This window comes from Oryzias latipes, chromosome 10 (assembly GCF_002234675.1).
Source record: "Oryzias latipes chromosome 10, ASM223467v1".
In the NCBI taxonomy this organism is placed as follows: Eukaryota; Metazoa; Chordata; class Actinopteri; order Beloniformes; family Adrianichthyidae; genus Oryzias; species Oryzias latipes.
Window position 1 is genome coordinate 18,416,602 of NC_019868.2, and position 19,000 is coordinate 18,435,601.

The following is a 19,000-nucleotide window of genomic DNA, read 5'->3' on the forward strand; positions in this document are numbered from 1 at the left end:
TGATTTTTCAGTAATTTTCCATAGATTTTTTTCCCCTTCAATCCTTATTGTTAAAGTATTTGGTTGAATATTTGTCAAGTTGATGACATTAACTCGACTAGCACAAATCCCTGTTTTAGTTTAGCACCCATGACACTTGTGTGGTGATAGTATTTGAAAGATTGGAGTGGAATGACTTATTTTGAAAATAAGTAAGATTAGGTGTTTGCTCAATGGACGTTCTTAGTCTCTCTAAGTGATAAGCTTTTATTTGCTTGCATGTGTAGGTTTGAGGTTTCGCCCATGAACTTTTGCCTGAAGGTAGTCTGTTAATGTGAACGCCTCTGCATGATTTATCATTGGGCAATGCCATTTTCAGTAAATTGTTATCCAGCACCTCAGAAAATCAGTCAGAGAAAAAAAATCATGGGGGAATGATCATGGTGGAGTTGCGATTAGTTGTTCAAGAGAAAAATGCAAAAAAAGATCTCTAAGCACACTGCTGATATCTTTATTTATGTTATTTTAACATTTTTATTGCTTATCAACAATTCTTAAAAAATGATTCATATATTTCTTGACATATTAGCTTTTTATTTTATTATAACTTTTTCCACATGGGTACGTCATCAGGGTTAAAACCTTGACTAACTAAAGATACACAGTCAATGGAAAAAACAACAGAGACAGAATTTAACGTTAGTTTGAATTGACGGGTTTTAGGACCATGAGCCGCCTCCGTCCTGTCAGATGAGAGGCAGCGGCGAAACTCCGGGATTCTCGTTATCAGACGCGGGGTGAGTGGATGGAAGTACCTTACTCAACAATTAAGTCAATTTTGCTTCACGCAAATGTGAATTAGATTTTTCCAACTATTCTTATTATAGTTATGCGAACCGAAAGGCTAGCTTAGCCAGCAGTGGATTAGTGATAAACTGTTAAGACTAGCCGACTAGCTTGCTAAAAGGCTAGATGTTGTTTTCGCGCAGTCAAGCAGGTTGGAAAGTCAGCTGCGTGTTTCGGTTCCTTAAAAATACATACGTTCTGTGTTACACCTCGTGAACAGTTGTCACATGGAGTTCAGGCAGAGTTTCTCACCCCTCCTCTTTCTTGCATTGTTGACCCAAAAAGAAGAAGCTTGTGTTTACGGCAGCAGCCATTCCCAACAAAACAGCTGTTGCCTTTTATCTCTCCGAAGGGAAAGATTGACGCGCGCGCTCTCTTCTCCCTTCAGCAGCGCCCCGTGAACCGACCGTCATCACGTCCTCATTCAAGGCTGCACGAGACCTTTGACAGGACGCATCTCGGTCCTTCACCCCTGTCACGTCACTGGCTGACTATTCAGATTCAAAATAGAAAAATAGAAGGGGTGGTTGTTTACATCTTTTTTAACAAGTCATTGTTTCTCCACTGCCACGTGCAGGATTTTGTTTTGTTCCATCCATACAGATGCACTTTATACTCAACATACTTGCTGCTGATTGAAAAATGGACTTACCTGATCCAGGTTATTGGTACTAGTACCTGTTCCAGGTAAAATTAGCCGGAAATACATGCAAGGCACTCATGTAGCTACTATTAAGAACCAAGAGTCTTGAGGGCCGGCGTCCTGCAGATGCTTTTCATATATTTGCACCTCACCTGCAGTTGATCACTTGGATCAGGTGTGTTTTGCCAAAACCAAAGCTCCGAGGGCAGAGTTAGTTGACTTCAAGATCAGAAGTTCCACCACTTACATCTTACATCACTATAGTTCAGTTATTACTGTGAGTTACATTAAGGTCATTGCAGTATCGTTTGTCTTGAATGTGCACTGGCAAAAGTAGCATTGATAAAGGGGTATAGATCTTATGTATCATATATAGACTATAGATGTCTTACGATATTTATTCTATAATTATATCTCTTAAGACATGGGCAAAATTGTTAGGGAAAATTGTCGTGTTATTCTTTTACTCAGATTTCTCATTCAGGTTTAAATATAGTTAAAGCTGGATAAGTTTGCTCCAAAAAGAACTGTTTGTTTATGCTTATGTGCATGCACAGTTTTATACATTTATTATCTCAGAAATTCTATTTAATTGTTTAAAAGTTGGTTTGTTGGATCCAAATTCTAATTTTTATCCCTGGTGTTCCATCACAGAGACCTCTGAGCCCACACACTGTTACAACTAGATAAAGGTAGAGGTAACCTAAATATGATCTTACATTTAAGGAAATGCTATAATTACATATTTTGTGATTAGAAAAAAAATTACACATTTTTATCTCTTCTTGCAGGAAGTAGCTTTATTATTCGTTATCCAAACGCATAGAACTATTCATAAAATACAAGTATTGTTTTTTTTCTTATAACACATTTTTAGTTTAAAGTTTCCTTAAACTGAATATTTGTTGCAGAGTAATTCTAGATAGAATTATTTAGTTTGAAAAGTTTACACAATAATGTCCTGATACTGAATACAACTGCTCAAAAAGGATTTCCGAGTAAAAGTCTTGTGTTTCTGTATAACATTATCCGTCTGTTAACGATGGGTTTTAATGGAATGAAGTCGGGGAAAGCTGAGCTCCTCAGTGAGTCAGCCTTACATCCGCAATGCTCTTGAACTGAATCATCATTACAAATTGTTGTTGACAAATTTGAACGCACAAAGCACTGTCTGTTTGCCTTCCACTGAGGCTTTTTCTTCTCTGAAGTTTGACATCGTTTCTCTTTCAGCTAAACTGTGTGCTTTGGGTTTTAAATGTTTTTGAATAAGATCTCTTGTAGTTCGAAGCTGAGGTGTCGTTTTCCTCGTTTGTTCATTCTCAGGTTAGATTGGACCCGGTCTGCCACCTGCTGCAGACGCCAGTGACTGACGAGGAGGCCTGGCGGGGTGGAAGGAGGCACCATGAGCGGGAAGAACCTGCTTCTGAAAGTGATCCTGCTGGGAGATGGTGGAGTTGGAAAGTCCTCCTTGATGAATCGGTACGTGACCGATCGCTTCGACTCGCAGTCCTTCCACACCATCGGCGTGGAGTTCCTGAACCGAGACATGGTGGTGGACGGGCGCCTGGTGACCCTTCAGATCTGGGACACGGCCGGTCAGGAGCGCTTCAAGTCGCTGCGCACGCCCTTCTACCGCGGCGCTGACTGCTGCTTGCTCACGTTTGCGGTGAACGACTCGCGGAGCTTCCAGAACCTCAACTGCTGGAAGAGGGAGTTCATAAATTACTCAGACGTGAAGGACCCCGAGCGGTTCTCCTTTGTGGTGCTGGGGAATAAAGTAGACGTGGAGCACAGGGAGGTGGGAGAAGTTGAGGCCCGGGCGTGGTGCGAGGAAAATGGCAGCTATCCTTACTTTGAGACCAGCGCTAAAGACGACACCAACGTCGCAGCTGCTTTCGAAGCAGCCGTCAGGGAAGTTCTTGCCACCGAGGACCAGATGGACCATGCACTTCTGAGCAGCACGATCGATCTCCACGGCAACCGTAAAACCTCTCGTTCATCATGTTGCTGATAAGACAGGTGTGAATTCTCATTTGAATCTCTGCGCTGAAGCTCCTTCGGGTTGAATTTAAAGAGCCCGTTGGGGTTATTGTTTGTGCTCCTGACGGTAACCGGGCAGAGCGCCACCTGTTGATGATGTGGAAGAGACACAGCTGTTGCGAGGATGAGGGTTGGTCAAGAGTTTTTGGTGGTGGCGTTGCTTTCCTGTGGCGCCGCAGAAGAATGCTTCGCCTCAATGTTTGCCTATGCCAGCCTGGATCAAATGATGCAACTTTTTCATTCAGCCCATTGATGGGAGCAAAAGAGCGGAGACTTGTGTGTCAGAGCTCAAATTTACACATTCTGAACCGTCCATCCAGAAAACATCCTTTAATTCATCGTTTGGGTAACTCCTCCCAACAACAACAATTTTATGGTCATTTAGAGTCTGAAGAACGGAAATAATGGTGCACTAAAAATAAATTGACCTTCTTTGTTTCAAATCGGAAGGGAATACTTTAATATTCCAGGCCTGATCAGGTCTTCATGAGCACTCTTTCATTTTAATGTCTCTCTTGCTTCCACATTAGGCTGTAGTGCTGCATCAGGGAATCAATGTTTTTAGCTTCAGTACGATATGTTTATGGTACAGTTTATCCCACAAAGTTTCCTTTGGTACAGTTAGGTTTTTTTTCCATTAAGGCACACACGTCCTTTCAAGTATTCTTTTCTTCCAGGTTTTTCTGATCAGGGACAGATTAAATAAAGCCTTTCTTTTTCTTCCCTGATGTGTGCAGGAAGGTCTAATTCTAAATAGCATCTTTCTAATCTTCTTGTCTACCGTGTTGAATGCATAGTAGGCCTCAACATTCCGCTCTCTTAGCTTGCCAGAGGGTCTCCTGTGCATTACTGATAAATAGCATATGCCTTGTGCTGTCAGTGTGGTCATTATAGGTCTCAGCTGAACATGAAATGGCTTCAGCACAGTTATTACTTCCAGTATGTGGATTGTACCTCACCTTTCCTTCCTATTCGTGTTGTTTAGCCAAACCGATCACGTATTCCAACAGCTTAATGTTTACTTCCGATTTCTTTTTTCATAACCTCATGGTACTTTTATGACTTTACTTCCCACAGGTACTTTTGTGTTACTGAAAGTTTTGCTTTTTTTATGCTGAACTGTAAAATTGTTTTGTTGTTTTTTTAACTCATTATTTTGTGTTTTTCACACAAACCAGTTTGGTGTTCCATCAATAGTTTTCATGCTGTGATTGCACAAAAGTGGCTCTAAATCGTACCTTTCGTCAGCCGATCAATCAGCGGTTAGGCCATAAGGTACCGTCACTGTGGAAATCAACCAACAGGTACTGTTTAGAATAAGCTGTTCATTTGAAAGGTTTTTGGTCAAAAAAATTCACAGTTCAATTGTAGTCATCACAATTTCTTTGAGAACAATTACTGTGAAAATAAGTGGGGCATTTTGAGGAAATTTTTCTGTTAACCTTTCTTCAATAAGACCTTCATAATTTAACAATTATTGGCGTTCAAAGCGGTTCAGATTAACCCTGGCTTTGATGGATTACTGTACTTTGCTGTCTACCTGAAATCTTACTGAGATTGTAGCATCATGTATTCAGTATTTTGCTCTTTCAGTATTTAATATGAATGTAAACGCTTCTACAAGCAGCCTATTTAATGTTTTTTTTTTTTTTTTGTAAATTTGTAATAATTTTATTGTGGAAACAAAAACAACGGGCGTCTGTTTTATTTTGTGCTCAAATATAATTTAAGCTGTGTGAAAGTCAAACTGTTCAATTTGATTTGAACTAATGGACAACTTTTTGTTTTCTTTGTTCACCACTGGAGGATAAAGATGACATTCTACCAGTGCTTTGCTTCAAATAAACAAAGGATAATTTATCTACACTTTGGTTTGTGTGCCATTTACTTGACTTCAATATCTGTAACCCTTGTGCTATCCTAGGCACTTTAACATTGGGAGTTGGGTCATCTAGACCCACTAGACAGTGCTCTGAACCTTTTTTCTTCAATGATTTGTGATCCTCACTGGTGTCCATGGATTACATGAAATCTTTCCACCTTTATCCACCTTTGTCATGGTAGGGAGAACACGTCAATGTAAGGGTGGGGTCATCTAAGATAGCACAAGGGTTAAGGAAGCTACAAAACTAGGAGCCTGATTTCATTTTTTTACCAGTTAAATAATTCTTACATTTGTACCTCGAAAGACAAATAATCTGACAAACTTGCTGCTTTTGAAACATCAGAATGTTTATCCATTTTATCTTAAAAATTCTTTAAAACAAAATGACCAAAATTTACTTTTTTTCTCCCCTCCGTTTTATTAAAAAGATACTGAGCATGCACTGCAGTACTGTAAAGAAAATCTGACTTGGGCATAGAAAAATGCTTTAAAGAAAATCTTTTTTTTTTAATATTTCCATTCAGGAAAACTTCATAAAGTTCACATTTTTTTTCTTAACTGGTCTCATTCTGCATATTTAGATGAAATAAGCATCAAGCTTTAAACAAAATATGAAGGTGTGCACCTGCCCATGCATCAATTTACAACTTAAAACATGTTTAAACTAGAACAGGAAATATTTCATAAAAAAACAAACAAATGCAAACTTAAGCAAAAACTTAAAATGTTAATAAGAAAAGCTCGTTCAGCTAAACGAGTGGTGTCATGAGATGTCGAATGTGTTTGCAGCGTATGGAGAGCACTGCGTCCCTCCTCTGTCCCGCTGCACCCTCCTGTACAGGTCAAAGCCTCTCCTCTCCTCTTTCGCCCTGTGCCTTAGCATCTTTAGGTACAGCTGGTACACAGCCAAGTGAAGGGAGCAGTGCACCTGTGGACAAGAGCAGACCCTCTACAAAATGCTTCACTAAACACCTTGGCCCTGCAAGTGGCCGTGAGCCAAGGAGAGAGCTACTGTTAAAACGTTAAAAAAAAAAAAGGAATAATACAAAAATGCTACTGCAGACAAAAAGACTCCAACCAAATGTGTCAAAGGAACTAAATTCCTCAAAACATTCATTTCATTTTGAAAAAAAAAGTAAAAACAACGACCGGCCATCATCTGACAATTCCACCTCATACAGCCAAAATAATTTGTCTACATTGTAAAAAGTTTAGTTAGAAAAGTCATAACCTAAAAAAAATTAGTGAATGCAGCAAATAAAAAAAAGTGTTATACAATAACTACAAACAAATTCTTAAAGAATTTTTTAAGGAAAGATGAACTATTTTTCTCTAGAAACTCAGTCACAGATTAACAACAAGATGAACCATAGGAGCATCCCATTTTTGGTCTAAAATATTTTAGATTTAGGCTGTGCTCCTGTTATCTCCAGACTTCTGTCATACTCTACCCGTGCTTTATTCCAGGGGACATAGATGTACCATTTCATGCAAAGGCATGTGCATGTCGTGTGTACGGGATAATGGTCACAGTGAAACTGCATTTAGGCTTCATGGAGGACCAACTCCCCCCACCACCTTTATCCCAAAAGCCCTCTCTCTTGGTGTGTAATAGAATCCTTTGACAGGAGTTCATGGAGCAGGTGGCCCCCAGAGCCAACTCCTCATTGGCCGGCTTTTGAATCAAGCATGACTTTATTGTTCGGGGTTTTCTTGAGCCCGTGAGAAAAGTCCTGGGGTCAGCATGAGACTGCAAAAGCATGCTTGTACGCCTCCATGGCAACCAGATGTGAGAGCTCGTCGCTGTGGTAACTCCCCCCTACTCTCCATAACAGCTGCAATCTATTTGCATATGTTGAATCTAAGTATTATATGTTAATTTGTTAGAGGCATGTTATTTGGTCTTTGGGTAGCAAAAATTTAAACGTAGAGAATATTCCCAGGAGTGAACAAGACAGTGATTACCAATGATGAAGATGGGGAAATGAGCCCTCTTGTACCTCCAAGCAATTTCTCACATTAAACCAAGAGAAAAAATATCTTTACAAAAAAAAAAAAAAAAAAAAAAAAAAAAATCAAAATATAAAAACGTGTATTTTACTAAAGTCCACAGGTGGTTCTGTGCAGATGAAAAAGGTGTTTCATTCCTGTAGATCCCAAGGTGGAGGCGGGTTCTTAACACCGTGCACCTATCCCCTTCCTCCCAAGATACCGTAGAACTGCAAAGTTATAGGTGGTAGACACAGTATAGGTCAGCTAGGAAGAGACGAGAAGAAAGAAATGTCAGGAAAAAGTACAAAAGAGAGATAAAAAACCCACAGCATCCCAGAATAACACACGATTGTGCTAATGGCTTCGACTTGATGGCAGATGCCATTCATTTAACGGTCCCTGCAATGAAGCATGGAAGTATAATGGGTGCACCATTTGCCTGCTGGAACAGCAGCAGACATTGACAGCATTATGATGATGTTTGTGTCAGCTGACAAAAGAGGAACAGAGAGCAACAGTGCAACAGTCATCAGTCATGGAGGCCTTACATGCCACACTGCCTACACTTTGAGCGTCACTCCATTACATGAGCAGAAATCACAATGTTGAACCCCGAACTGCAACGAAGTGACACTCACCAGAGCCATGAGAGTGATGCCCGCACCGGCGAAGGCAGCAATGTACAGGTTATAGGTCATTTGATACTGATCGGAAGAGATTAAAGCATTAGTGACCTCAATACAAATCCATTTTTTTTACTCATTTATAGAAAGTGACAGCACGTTGAGTTGATCACATTTCTTACCTCTCTGGTTTTGCAAACATTAGACAGGGTCATCCCACAAGCTTTCCCTGGTACTGCATTCCAAGGCAGAAGGCCTGTAGAGAAGCAAATTCCCTAATGCATCAGCTTGTATTCATGAAATCACATTGTGTTTATTTTATTTTATTTAACAGTCACAAAAAGCCAGAACATAATATCGCTTTAAAACTTTAAAACTTCATTACTTTTCAGGCCAACACAAAAACATAGGTCATTGAATAGTGAATACCGTCTGATGTTTCAAAATACCAACATCTTTAGGACCGCCAATGGTTTCAGAAAGTTATATTGTCATTTTTACTCCCTTCTCATAACTGTGCTGGATGGAAATGTTTTTCAATAGCTGATGATTAGTGCACACTTGGTGTGTTAGGGAGAGTGAACACATGATCAAGGAACCGCACATGACGAGCAAAAATAAATAAATAAATGCAGTCCATATGTTTTGGGTAATGAGATAAAAAGCTATACAGTGTGTCTTCATTGGTTACAGTACCAATGTATGTCAGCAACACTCTAGAAAAGAAAAAGAGTTGGCACATTCACTCCCAGCAGCTGTTAATTCTTAAATGCATTTTGTTTTACTTTTTTTCTTTTTTCTTTTCAAATGGGCATTATAAGTCTCCATTGCAGGGAATAATACGAGGGTTTCCAGTTTATAAGTGTCATTTTGAAAAAAACGAGCTGGATTTGTATTTTGGTGGGCATTATATAAATGTGTCCATTAAATTCTGATGGTTTGCTGTTGAATCTCTTCATTATAGCAGGTTAACTCTAGCAATTTCCACAACAGCAGCTCAGAGTTAGGGTCGTTTTGGAGCAACATTAACGTCGTAGACTCAGATAATTGGCTCATTAGGGGAGTTTGGGTAGAGACACTGGTTTTAAAAAGTTACCATATTGCCTTGCATCAACACAGAGCTGGTTGATACTTGCTGGGGTCTCAGTCAGAACGTCGATGGTGTGGCACGTTGCATCCATGTTGTAGAAGAAGTAGACCGGCAATGCAGAGAGGGCAAACACCAGCAGCCACAACACAGCAAGTACATATGTCATCACTATGAACTGGAATAAAACAAAAGGCTAAATTATGAAAGGAACCGAAAAATGGGTAGTGACCAACATCATGGTCAACTGTATCTAATAAACCTAAAGACCCTCTCCAATGAAAATCGTGTTTTTAAAGCGTTCTTGTGGTATTTTCTGATGATGGAGGTAAATTTCTACTACTGCCACTCTGCAGAAACTATGGCCTAGAAACTATATATATATATATATATATTTAGACAATTGTCTCACCACTTAAACACATCCATAATGACAGTTGTAACAATTCGCATTACCTTCAATATTTGCAAAACCTATCAATAAGTCATCTGATCATCAATCCCTTTCAGTCGAACCGAGTCCCTTTGAGGATTTCTTACCGAGGAGCTGAGGCAGCGGCCACACATGGTGCTCCTGAACTCTCCAAAGGTTTGCTTGGCAGCACTTGTGGTGTAGAAACCCTCAGCCAGCAAAACGATGCAGTAGAGGAAGAAAAAAGAGGCCAAACCGTAGATGACATACTGGAAATACTGAATGCTGAGCGTCAGAGAGAAAAGAAAAGAAAGTTAAGTTCGCACCCCGACTCCAAGTTGACAGAGACGTAGAGGTTTCTGACTTACATGTAGGCTAGAGTGATGTAGTCTTGAAGGTTACGAGCAAAGTAAGTCTCAATGATTCTCTCTGTCTCTGTAAGAGCCTGATGTCCACAACCACAGAAGAGGGCGATGCCAGAGAAGCATAGCAATGTAGCAACTAGGGAACAATATGGAACCCCACCCAAACATCGCATACAGCAATCATAGCAACCTGGCAATAAAAAAAGAGAAACAAAACAACAAAGAACACAAGGTTCAAATGAGGCATCATACAGCAGAAAAAATATTTTTGGAACAACTCTGAATTCTACAGTTGTGGACCAAAACCTAAAAACTGTAGAGCAATCAAGCCCTCTTTGCTTTTATTTTCTGCAATGTCAATTCACACGTCCTCATATTCCCATCCCATGCAGAACACCAAGGGCACAGGGCTAGCGCCGGCACTGACCCCACCTCACACCCCGACTCTATTCACAGGCCAGTATCGAGAGTGTGAGAAAAGATGCAGGAGGAGAGACAAAGTCATCCACACAGAGGAGCTGCTTTTGTGACTGGAAAGACAACAGTCTTTGTCCTGCAGTATTGTGGGGGCACAAGGGCCACCAATGTCAAGCAAACAAAAGGCCAGAGGCACCCCTTTGCTTGACTCACACAACACACACACTCAAGACTTCCTTCTGAGGAAACACGGGAATGGGGGTGGGGGGGTAGTTGGGACCGGAACAATGCAACTGTGTACATGTGTGCCATTACACGCTTAAATGCATGCATTCACACAGACTGGCACAATGGGAGCAGACAGACTGTGGTTGGTACCATTACAGTAAACACAGATGGCAAGAGTAGGAGATGAATTTCTGTTTAATTGAACATATTTACATAGCTCTGTTTGCCGCTGGAGGATGACATGGTGTGACTCCTGACAGACAAGTCAATGTTTTAAGTTTTGTTTTTTTATAAAAGAAAAAAATATTTAAAAAAAAATCTAAGCTTACTGACATTAAAGTAAATATTTAAAACATTTGAGTTTCCTTGTCTACAAAAAAAGCTCTGGTCAGTACATGACAAAACTAATTTATAGAAGTTGGAAAGTGGGCGCGCGCCTTCAGATTCACCTTGTTTCAATTAACCTAATTAAGACATCAGCAGCATGACTGAACAGCAAAGAGTCTCTGTTTTCCCGTTGACGATAAATTACCCACACACAAAAATAAATACAAATCCACAACAAAGTTTGCCTATTTAACGATAAATGATGCAGAAGTAAGAAAGAAGTGTCAAACATTCAACAAGTCTCGCGCGTAAAGTGGAGTATCCACCCCAAACTAACTTCAGTCATGGAATAAACTTCCCCTCATGTTAAGGTGGTTTCACAAAAATTCAGATTTAAGCCAAAAGCATCAAAGTTTCCTGGTGGTTGGAGTTACTTACCCATGTCTGGATGATGCGTTCAGGCGCCTGCACCGCAGCTGGTCCGCTGATGATATACGCCTCTCGCCTTCGGCCCCCCGTTTATCAATCTCGACTCTGTTCCCCCCACCACCCCCCAAACAATGGACAGAGCTGCTGATGACTGCAAATGCGATCTTAAAGAAACAATGTCGCTTCACAATGAACTTCAGGGTGGGGAATAATGAGGAGGTCGGGGTTCTTAAAGTGCTGACATTTAGTAAGTTCATTGTTGACGCTCATTTGCATGAAGGGAGCAGTGTGGGCCTTCCTATGCAAATTCACGAGTGGGCAGTCACTTTTTTTCCCACGGAAAAGTTCTGTTGTGAGCCGGACATCCACAACTGGGGGCTTCTCTTCATGGGAAACATACAAAAACAGTCAAAGAGAAGGTAACCATGCCAAATGTAATGCTAGATAAAAACTGACAGACATTATTGTATGTAATGGGGATTTTATTGATTGTAAAAAAGAAAAAAAAAACACTAATACAGAGGAGCAAACTAGCTTTTACATCAAATCATTGTTTATGGAACCTTTAAATTCAGGTTTATGAGAGAATGAAAGCATTCAGTGAGCCTAACAAAATTCTTTTGGTGCCAAAATAAGATGCTTAATCAAAATAAATGAGGATTTTATATCAATTACAAGTTCAAAATTGAAAGAATCAAATTAAATTAAAAATCTAAAATTGAATTAAAACATTGGATGAAAACAGACAGGTATGTGATTTTTTCCAGAGAAAACTTAGATATTTACTCAGATATGGTTTTTAAAAAGTTCTTTTGTGCTTTATCATGCTTGTATATGTGCTAATAAGAATTTATGTATCTTTAAAACTACAAAAGTGTCATTTTTTATCCATAATCCAAAAAAAGCCATAAAAGTAATCCCAAGTATTGATTGCAGGATGTTTCTTAATCTACAATCAAATGTTCATCTGGAGGGGGGAGCAGCACACTGGGATGTTCTGTTCCTGGAACAAAGCCACAGCGTTGATCTCAGGTAAGCTGAGAGTGAGACAGTCCTCTTCCGATTCATTCTCCCACTCTTCCAACCTGAGAAACGAAGGGTATGACTTGGTTTTCATCTATGCCCAGTAGATGGCAGACTTTATCCTGTCACAGCTAAATCTAATTCACACCAGTCTAGATTTCTGTCAGTCTGTTGTGAAGATGACATCATGCTAAACATTGCAAATTATTTTTTTCAGATGCGTTCTTATATAAAAAGAACAGAAATCCACTTTATTGATATACTAAACGATTATCTGTTGGAATTTGTAGTTTCTCTATGTAAAGAGGACATTTTTAATTAGTAATTTTGCTTCATTTATTGTTACTCCAACATCGAAACCTTGTTGGATTATTTTTTTTGAGCTGGTACAGCTCACAAATCCTCAGAGATGTTGCTCATGTTTTACAAGGCTTGTTCTCCACAAACCAGGTTCCTCTTTTTCCTCGCCTTTCCTTTTTTGCCTTCAGTGATGCACAGTTAAATATTAATGTTTCCTGGTCCTCTTTACTACAAAGTTATTTACCAAACAATTAGCGTATATAATTAGAGAAGTGCAGTTGTGCTTTTAGATTTGTAAACTCATTGTAGCCTGACTCATTGCTGTTTGATGCTCCACTTAACCTGCTTTAGATCACACTGGTTCCCTAATGAATGAGTAAAACATGCAACCCCTGTACACACATGCCCGAAAAAAAATCTTTGAACACAGTTACATTTGACAATGAGCAATAATTGAATCTGCCACTGAAATGGCAAGCCTGCTGGAAAAAAAAAAAAAAAAAAAAGTTGCAGTACAGGTTGGTTTTCTGCCTTCTGGGTGCAATTCAGCTCTGCGTGTGAGAAAGGATGGTGTCGAGTAACCATGTGAGGCGGAGACTTGAGATGCAGACCCTTCTTCGTATCAACTCTCACCTGTCTAGAGCCTTTCTCTTCCCCTTGAGCTCAGAACATCTTTGGAGACTTTCATCACTTCCCCTTTAAAGGAACATTAAACCCTTTTGTGCATCTAAACACTGCAGACTCCCCGTCACTCACAGTCAGATATCTGACACTTCCAAATCAACAGGCAGACAATTACCTCAATTTTCTCACTCACAGGGGCTGAATATTAACTCTTAAGGAAAGATAAAAGGCAGTCCTATTTTTGCTACCCCGTACAACTTTTTAAAATATTTTTCAGTGGTTGTGATTTACACAAATCACATTTTACAGTCCCATAAAAGAATTCTAAGCCTTTTAATGTATAATCTAATCAGTGAGGGCATCATAATTATTTATTGTTACATATTAAACTGCATGCAGCTGAAGTTATTTTAATATATAACATTTTGTGTTTTATTTCCTGAATGATAAATTCAGGCTAATTGCATTTTATTCAAATATATGGTAATTTACGGTTTTTATATTTTTGTAGTGCTATAAATCTTTTAATGAAAAGAATACTTATGAAAAAAATTGTCAATCTAGATAAAAGTTTGTGATTTTCTTAGTGTCATCGTCTATGTCCGAATTCTCTCCCTACTCCTTAACTACTAAAAAACTATATAGTGTAGGACTATCTAGTGCTCTGAATTCTAAAAGCAACACCATGCTCACTACTTTCTTTTTTTAAATAGCAGAAATGACACCACCGAGTTCCCAAAGTTAAAAACCTAATGAGCATGATGATTTTACAAAGATTTTTATGGAAACTACTGTATTCTGATGATGAAAACGTGGAAAGTTTATAAAAAAAATTATTAAAATGCTTTTTTTAATACGAAAAATCGTTCAAACGAAATGCATTGAGGTCTTTTTTTGGGAAATGTCTTAGACACTGGTGAACGCAGTATATGGTACACACAGTATTGAAAAGTGAAGAAATTTTGACTCAACAGTCACATTTTTCCTTTAGAGCACAGAGGAGTTTGTGATCAGAGGCTAGCTGTGGGAGCCTAACAAATCCAAACCACCATCCTCCCACCGCCGTGCTTGACACACTGTTTTTCGTCTTTCCTACGTAGCATTATGCATTTGCAACTTAATATTTCCTCTTTGTTTATTTCCATCTAAAGTTTCTCACACGTTTTAGGACTCTTATAAGGATAGAAATTAACGCACCTAAGCAAAAATACTTGGCCTGTTCTTTTGCAAGTGGTTTGGCATTAATATTTATCATGCTGTCTGAGGGCTGCAGTTCCATAAAAAGGTTGATTTTTTTTTTGTTGAATTTCTCTGAACGAGCTGCATTCTCTAGCAGGAAGATAGAAAATTCTTTTCAATGTTTTTCACCTGTGAAAGATCTTTGCCACAAGAAAATTGCTTCAATGCCTCTTGGACTGATGTGCAATAGCAAATGATTTCTGAGGCCTTTTTTCCCCATCTCAAAAAAGAGTAATCTTGTTGAAACTGTACTTGTACTGTTGCAATGACAATAAAGGCTATTCATTCAGAACTATAAGTGCATCTATAACTGCTTTACTTTGGCAAAAATCTGCATTTTCTTTCAAAGTTATCCTTGGTGACAGTATTTTTACTTAAACTTTGTATATTAAAGATGCTTTCTCATTTTTAGTTCTTGTGATTTAACAGTGTAACACTCAAAAAAAAAGAAAAAAAACTTTCTCCCTCCTAGATGTGCTTATAGGCTAACAGTCTTTTCTGTTATTTCTGTAAGTTACCAGAAAAAAATTATTTAAAAAAATCCAGTTAATTTTGTAGCAGCTTCTCAATTTTTTCTACTGCCACAACGTCAGATTATGTTGTCGTCAAAATCTAATTAAAATGCAAGACGCCTCAGACAAATACTGAAGACATGTTTAATTCTCTGACTGTTTTAATCCTTAAAAAGGCAAGTGAGATTACTCTTTGCTTGCTTTGTTCTCTTATTCATCTGAATAATATTTGTCTCTGAGCCTGAGCGGAATCTCATTTTCTGACGCGCATCCCCTCTTGTTCTTCTGTAGACTCCTGTATTTCAGATATAAACAAGCTGTCACCAAAAGCAAACTTACAGATGTCAGAATCATAGTAAGTCCAATAAACAAGATCACTTGTGCCGATCTAGCAGTTTCCATATCACAGATGGGGGCTTTTGAGGGGCTTAGAACCAAATCTGATGGCCCCCTCCATGTGGGTACCTTGTCCAAGTAGCATTCCGAAATGGTCTCATTGACCAGAAGGTTGACCCACACAGTGGTATAAAGTGGGGTTGGCTTCCCGCTGTCTCGTACGACAATGAACAAATGATGCATTCCCACGTCTTTAGGTAGAAGCTGCTGGCTTAACGTAATGGTCCCTGATCTTGGGTCTATCTGGAAGGGACTTTGGTTTTGGACCGACTCTGGTGCCACAACAGCAAATGTGACTTCCGAATTCAACCCAGAGTCTTCATCAACAGCATAAACCTTTGTCAGAACAGTACCTGCCAGAGTGCTTGGAGAAACAGTCAGGCACGAGGAGTTGCTCTTGGGGAGAATCACCTTGGGCTGATTGTCATTGATGTCCTCAACGAATACAGTCACTCTGGCTGTGGAGACCAAAGCGACTGGGTGGCCATTGTCACGGGCTACTAGGTGGAATTCATGATGATCTTCTGCCTCACGGTCTAACTTAGTAGTGGTGTGTATTCTCTGGGACTTGTCTATGCCAAAAGGTCCACTGCTATTCACAACATACAAGTCCACACTTCCATTTTCCCCTTCATCTGGGTCTTTTACCTCCACTCTCCCCACCTGCGTGAAAGGAGAGGCATTCTCAGGGATAAAAAAGATGAAGTGGGTGCTTAGAAAACCTGGTGCATTGTCATTCTGGTCCAGTACATGAATGCATATAGTGGCATGGGATTCAAGTGGAGGGGAGCCCCCGTCCTGAGCAAACACAGTGAGTTTGTGTACACTCTGTTGTTCTCTGTCCAGAGGAGCCCGCACAGACAGCTGACCTACTGTAGAGTCGATGTTAAAGATGGCAGATGTGTATTCGTCCAGCCTGTAGGTCAGCTTTCCATTGCTTCCGCTGTCTGCATCAGAGGCTGACACCTGTAACAGCGACACTCCTGCTACGTTGTTTTCCTCCACCTCAAGCTGATACTGAGACTGGGAGAAATGTGGAGCATTATCATTGACATCCACCACCAACAGCCTGATCGTCTGTCTTGATGGAAGGATCAGAGGCCCCTCAGCTAATCTCACATGCGCTACCACAGAAATGCTATATTCATCTTTCATCTCGTAGTCTAGAGGCTTTGATGTGGAAAGCAGATATTTGCCATTCTGCGGGCTCAAAGAGAAAGGCACATCATCCTCAATGGCAAGAGATGAGCCTTTAAAGCTGCTGTCACCCTGGAGCTCTAAAACAGCTAAGACAGTGGGGGGCTGGTTCTCTGGTAACACCATAGTCTGGTTGTGATGTTCAGCTATGAACCCCATCTTGATCGAGAGTTTTTGGTTTGCCTGAGGGAGTATGAGCACAGTTACCTGAGTGCCTGATGGGGGGCAGTGGGGACCGTTAGCCAGCACTTTTAATCCCAGCTCCTCAGACTTGTAACTATGAAGGTTTTGAGTTAGTCTGATGTGTCCAGTGTTGCTGTCCAAGCTGAAGATTTCCCTGACCCTCTCAGACACTTTAGGGCTGAAGGAGTAAACAATGGCGGCATTTGAGCCTAAATCTGGATCTGTGGCTGTGACCTGAGTAACTAGTGTATTCTCCAAGGAGTCTCCTGGGATGGTGACTGTGCGAGCACTTTTAGAACTGAAGCTTGGACAGTTGTCATCAACATCCGTCACGGTGACGATCAAACCGGCTGATGCACTTAAAGGGGGTGTACCACAGTCAGTAGCTACCAGCTGCATGTGATATAGCTCCTGAGTTTCTCTATCCAGAGCTTTTTCAACAACCAATTTAATTAAAAGTTTGTTTTCAACCTTTAATGTGAAAACTCCACTGGAACCTTGAAGGTGGTATCGTAGCTCTCCGTTAATTCCAATATCCTCGTCTCTTGCCTGGTCATCCAATAAAAAAATGGTCCCCACTGTCACGTCCTCAGACACTTTTAAGTGTATTTCACTCATATCAAAATGTGGTGCATTGTCATTTATGTCTTCTATGATCACAAGAAACTGTATAAGGTCTCCTGTAGGACCAACGAGAGCATTGTGGACCATAAAGCAGTCCCCTGATTTTGTTTCTTTTGGGCACAGGGCCTCACGATCCAGCTTTTGCCCAGTTGTGTAGATATCCCCCGTGTTGCTGTCCATCCACAGGTACTCCTGAGTGAGGAGCTGGTACAAGGGTGGAAAGTGTTCACTCAGTGATCCAACCAGGATGCCAGGCTCCAGTTCCTCTGGGACAGAAAACTGGATGGAGCTGCATACAATCTGCTTGAGATGGACCATGAGAAGCAAATTCTGATTAAGAAAAAAAAAGATAGTTATAAATAAATAAAATTCAGTTTCTCTTGAACGTCAGAAGTTTCGGGGGTGTTTTCTTACATTCTGATAGTGTTCAAACTTCATGGCTCAGTGAAGGTTTTGAAAAGCAAACAACAGAAGAATGACGGTAATACGATACCCTTACACTTATCTTCAACTAATTATTCCCATGTTCAAATATCAAATGATAAAAAAACACATATCAACAATTGTTACAACACTTTTCAAACACGTCGATGTTTTCTTAAAATTGTTGCTTAATAATGCATCATTTTCTCCACCATCCATTAAAAAAATCTTATCTTATACACAGGTCATTCAAAAATAAAATTAATTTCCCTTAAGTAAGACTACAACAGTAATAGGATGCCATCAGAATTGATTATCTCCGTTGCCTTACTGACCTGAAGCAGTCCAGTCCAGTTCATATTATCAGGAGTCCCATGGCCCATCGCCCTTGCACATGCCACCCAAGTCCCCCAAGTGATCGGAGAGGATGAAGGCAGCAGTGTAAACCTGCACAGCTGAAGGCATAATTCATTGATGCCCCTCCTCCAACACGTATGTCCAACTGGCATATGATATGTCAAAGGAGCAACAGGCTCACACATGCATCCAAATGACCTCATGGTTTTATATTTTTTAGGTGGTGGATCATGTTGCTTTAAAGTATAAGACAAGCTCACAGCATGCACAATTTTCAAAGCATATTTTCTTTTCTGTTTTTGTATCTGATTAATGATATTTTAAAAGTCTTTTAATGATATTTTTACAGCACATTTCTTTCTTGGTGGAAAAAATTAGCCAAACCGCATTTTTTTTCTTTCTTGTGGATCTTCATAAAATACTGAAATAAACTAGAGTGATGTTTTAACATTTCTGGAAATGAGTAACTGTTAAGAAGTTTGTCATTTTTGCCAATAAAATATGTTATTTTGACCTTATTGTTGGCCTTTATGTTTTAAACCTCATTTAGTTAGGTTGGTACCAAGATGAAATAAGACGCTGGCTTAGTAAGTGTATTCTATTGTAACGAAAACTGAGCTAACCACAGCAATTAAACAAGGTTACAGGATTCAAGTTTCCTAATGGGCTCTGCTCTGGACTACAGTGGTAGACGAGAATTACATAATAGCAACCAGAAGGAGTTTAGTGACCCCTATAGGCAGAGCAGAGTACTGCACCTTAGGGGTTGTAAGTCCAGACGTAAACTAATATTTACCTCCTATACATCAAACTCAAAAGTTCACTGAGGACACGGTATATTTTCCCCCA

At 39.8% G+C, this 19,000-nt stretch overlaps 2 protein-coding genes and 1 long non-coding RNA gene across 5 annotated transcripts; 2 read left to right on the forward strand and 1 right to left on the reverse strand.

Moving 5' to 3' along the window:
- The first annotated feature begins 86 nt into the window (after nucleotides 1-86).
- On the forward strand, nucleotides 87-5,374 carry LOC101171256 (ras-related protein Rab-9B-like). Of its 2 annotated transcripts, none has more exons than XM_011480312.3 (2): nucleotides 87-776; nucleotides 2,792-5,374. In XM_011480312.3, the coding sequence occupies exon 2, from the start codon at nucleotides 2,871-2,873 to the stop codon at nucleotides 3,477-3,479; it is 609 nt and encodes a 202-aa protein (XP_011478614.1). In that variant the 5' UTR covers nucleotides 87-776; nucleotides 2,792-2,870; the 3' UTR covers nucleotides 3,480-5,374. The 2 variants fall into 2 exon arrangements, with proteins under 2 accessions (XP_011478614.1, XP_011478613.1); XM_011480311.3 differs by lacking the exon at nucleotides 87-776 and adding an exon at nucleotides 785-2,160.
- A 412-nt stretch (nucleotides 5,375-5,786) lies between these two features.
- LOC101171500 (myelin proteolipid protein) lies at nucleotides 5,787-11,356 on the reverse strand. 2 transcript variants are annotated; one of them, XM_004073361.4, is made up of 7 exons: nucleotides 11,283-11,356; nucleotides 9,876-10,062; nucleotides 9,636-9,792; nucleotides 9,105-9,273; nucleotides 8,191-8,264; nucleotides 8,024-8,089; nucleotides 5,787-6,321 (listed from the first exon to the last, which is right to left on the reverse strand). In XM_004073361.4, exons 1-7 carry the CDS (start codon nucleotides 11,284-11,286, stop codon nucleotides 6,157-6,159), a joined length of 822 nt encoding a protein of 273 aa, XP_004073409.1. In that variant the 5' UTR covers nucleotides 11,287-11,356; the 3' UTR covers nucleotides 5,787-6,156. The 2 variants fall into 2 exon arrangements, with proteins under 2 accessions (XP_004073409.1, XP_011478612.1); XM_011480310.3 differs by having other exon boundaries at nucleotides 5,787-7,649.
- A 158-nt stretch (nucleotides 11,357-11,514) lies between these two features.
- LOC110015762 lies at nucleotides 11,515-18,032 on the forward strand. Its single transcript, XR_002291015.2, has 3 exons — nucleotides 11,515-11,692; nucleotides 12,210-12,305; nucleotides 17,558-18,032. It is a non-coding gene; the product is annotated as an uncharacterized LOC110015762 (long non-coding RNA).
- Nucleotides 18,033-19,000: the final 968 nt, after the last annotated feature.

What these genes read in the sequence shown, in the direction of transcription:
- LOC101171500 (XM_004073361.4), bottom strand. An exon ending in ATGTTTGCAAAACCAGAGAG is followed by an intron (nt 8,090 to 8,190) that starts GTAAGAAATGTG and finishes TCTTCCGATCAG; the next exon opens with TATCAAATGACCTATAACCT. An exon ending in GCATCACTCTCATGGCTCTG is followed by an intron (nt 6,322 to 8,023) that starts GTGAGTGTCACT and finishes TCTTGTCCACAG; the next exon opens with GTGCACTGCTCCCTTCACTT.
- LOC101171256 (XM_011480312.3), top strand. Translation starts at nt 2,871, where the DNA reads ATGAGCGGGAAGAACCTGCTTCTGAAAGTGATCCTGCTGGGAGATGGT.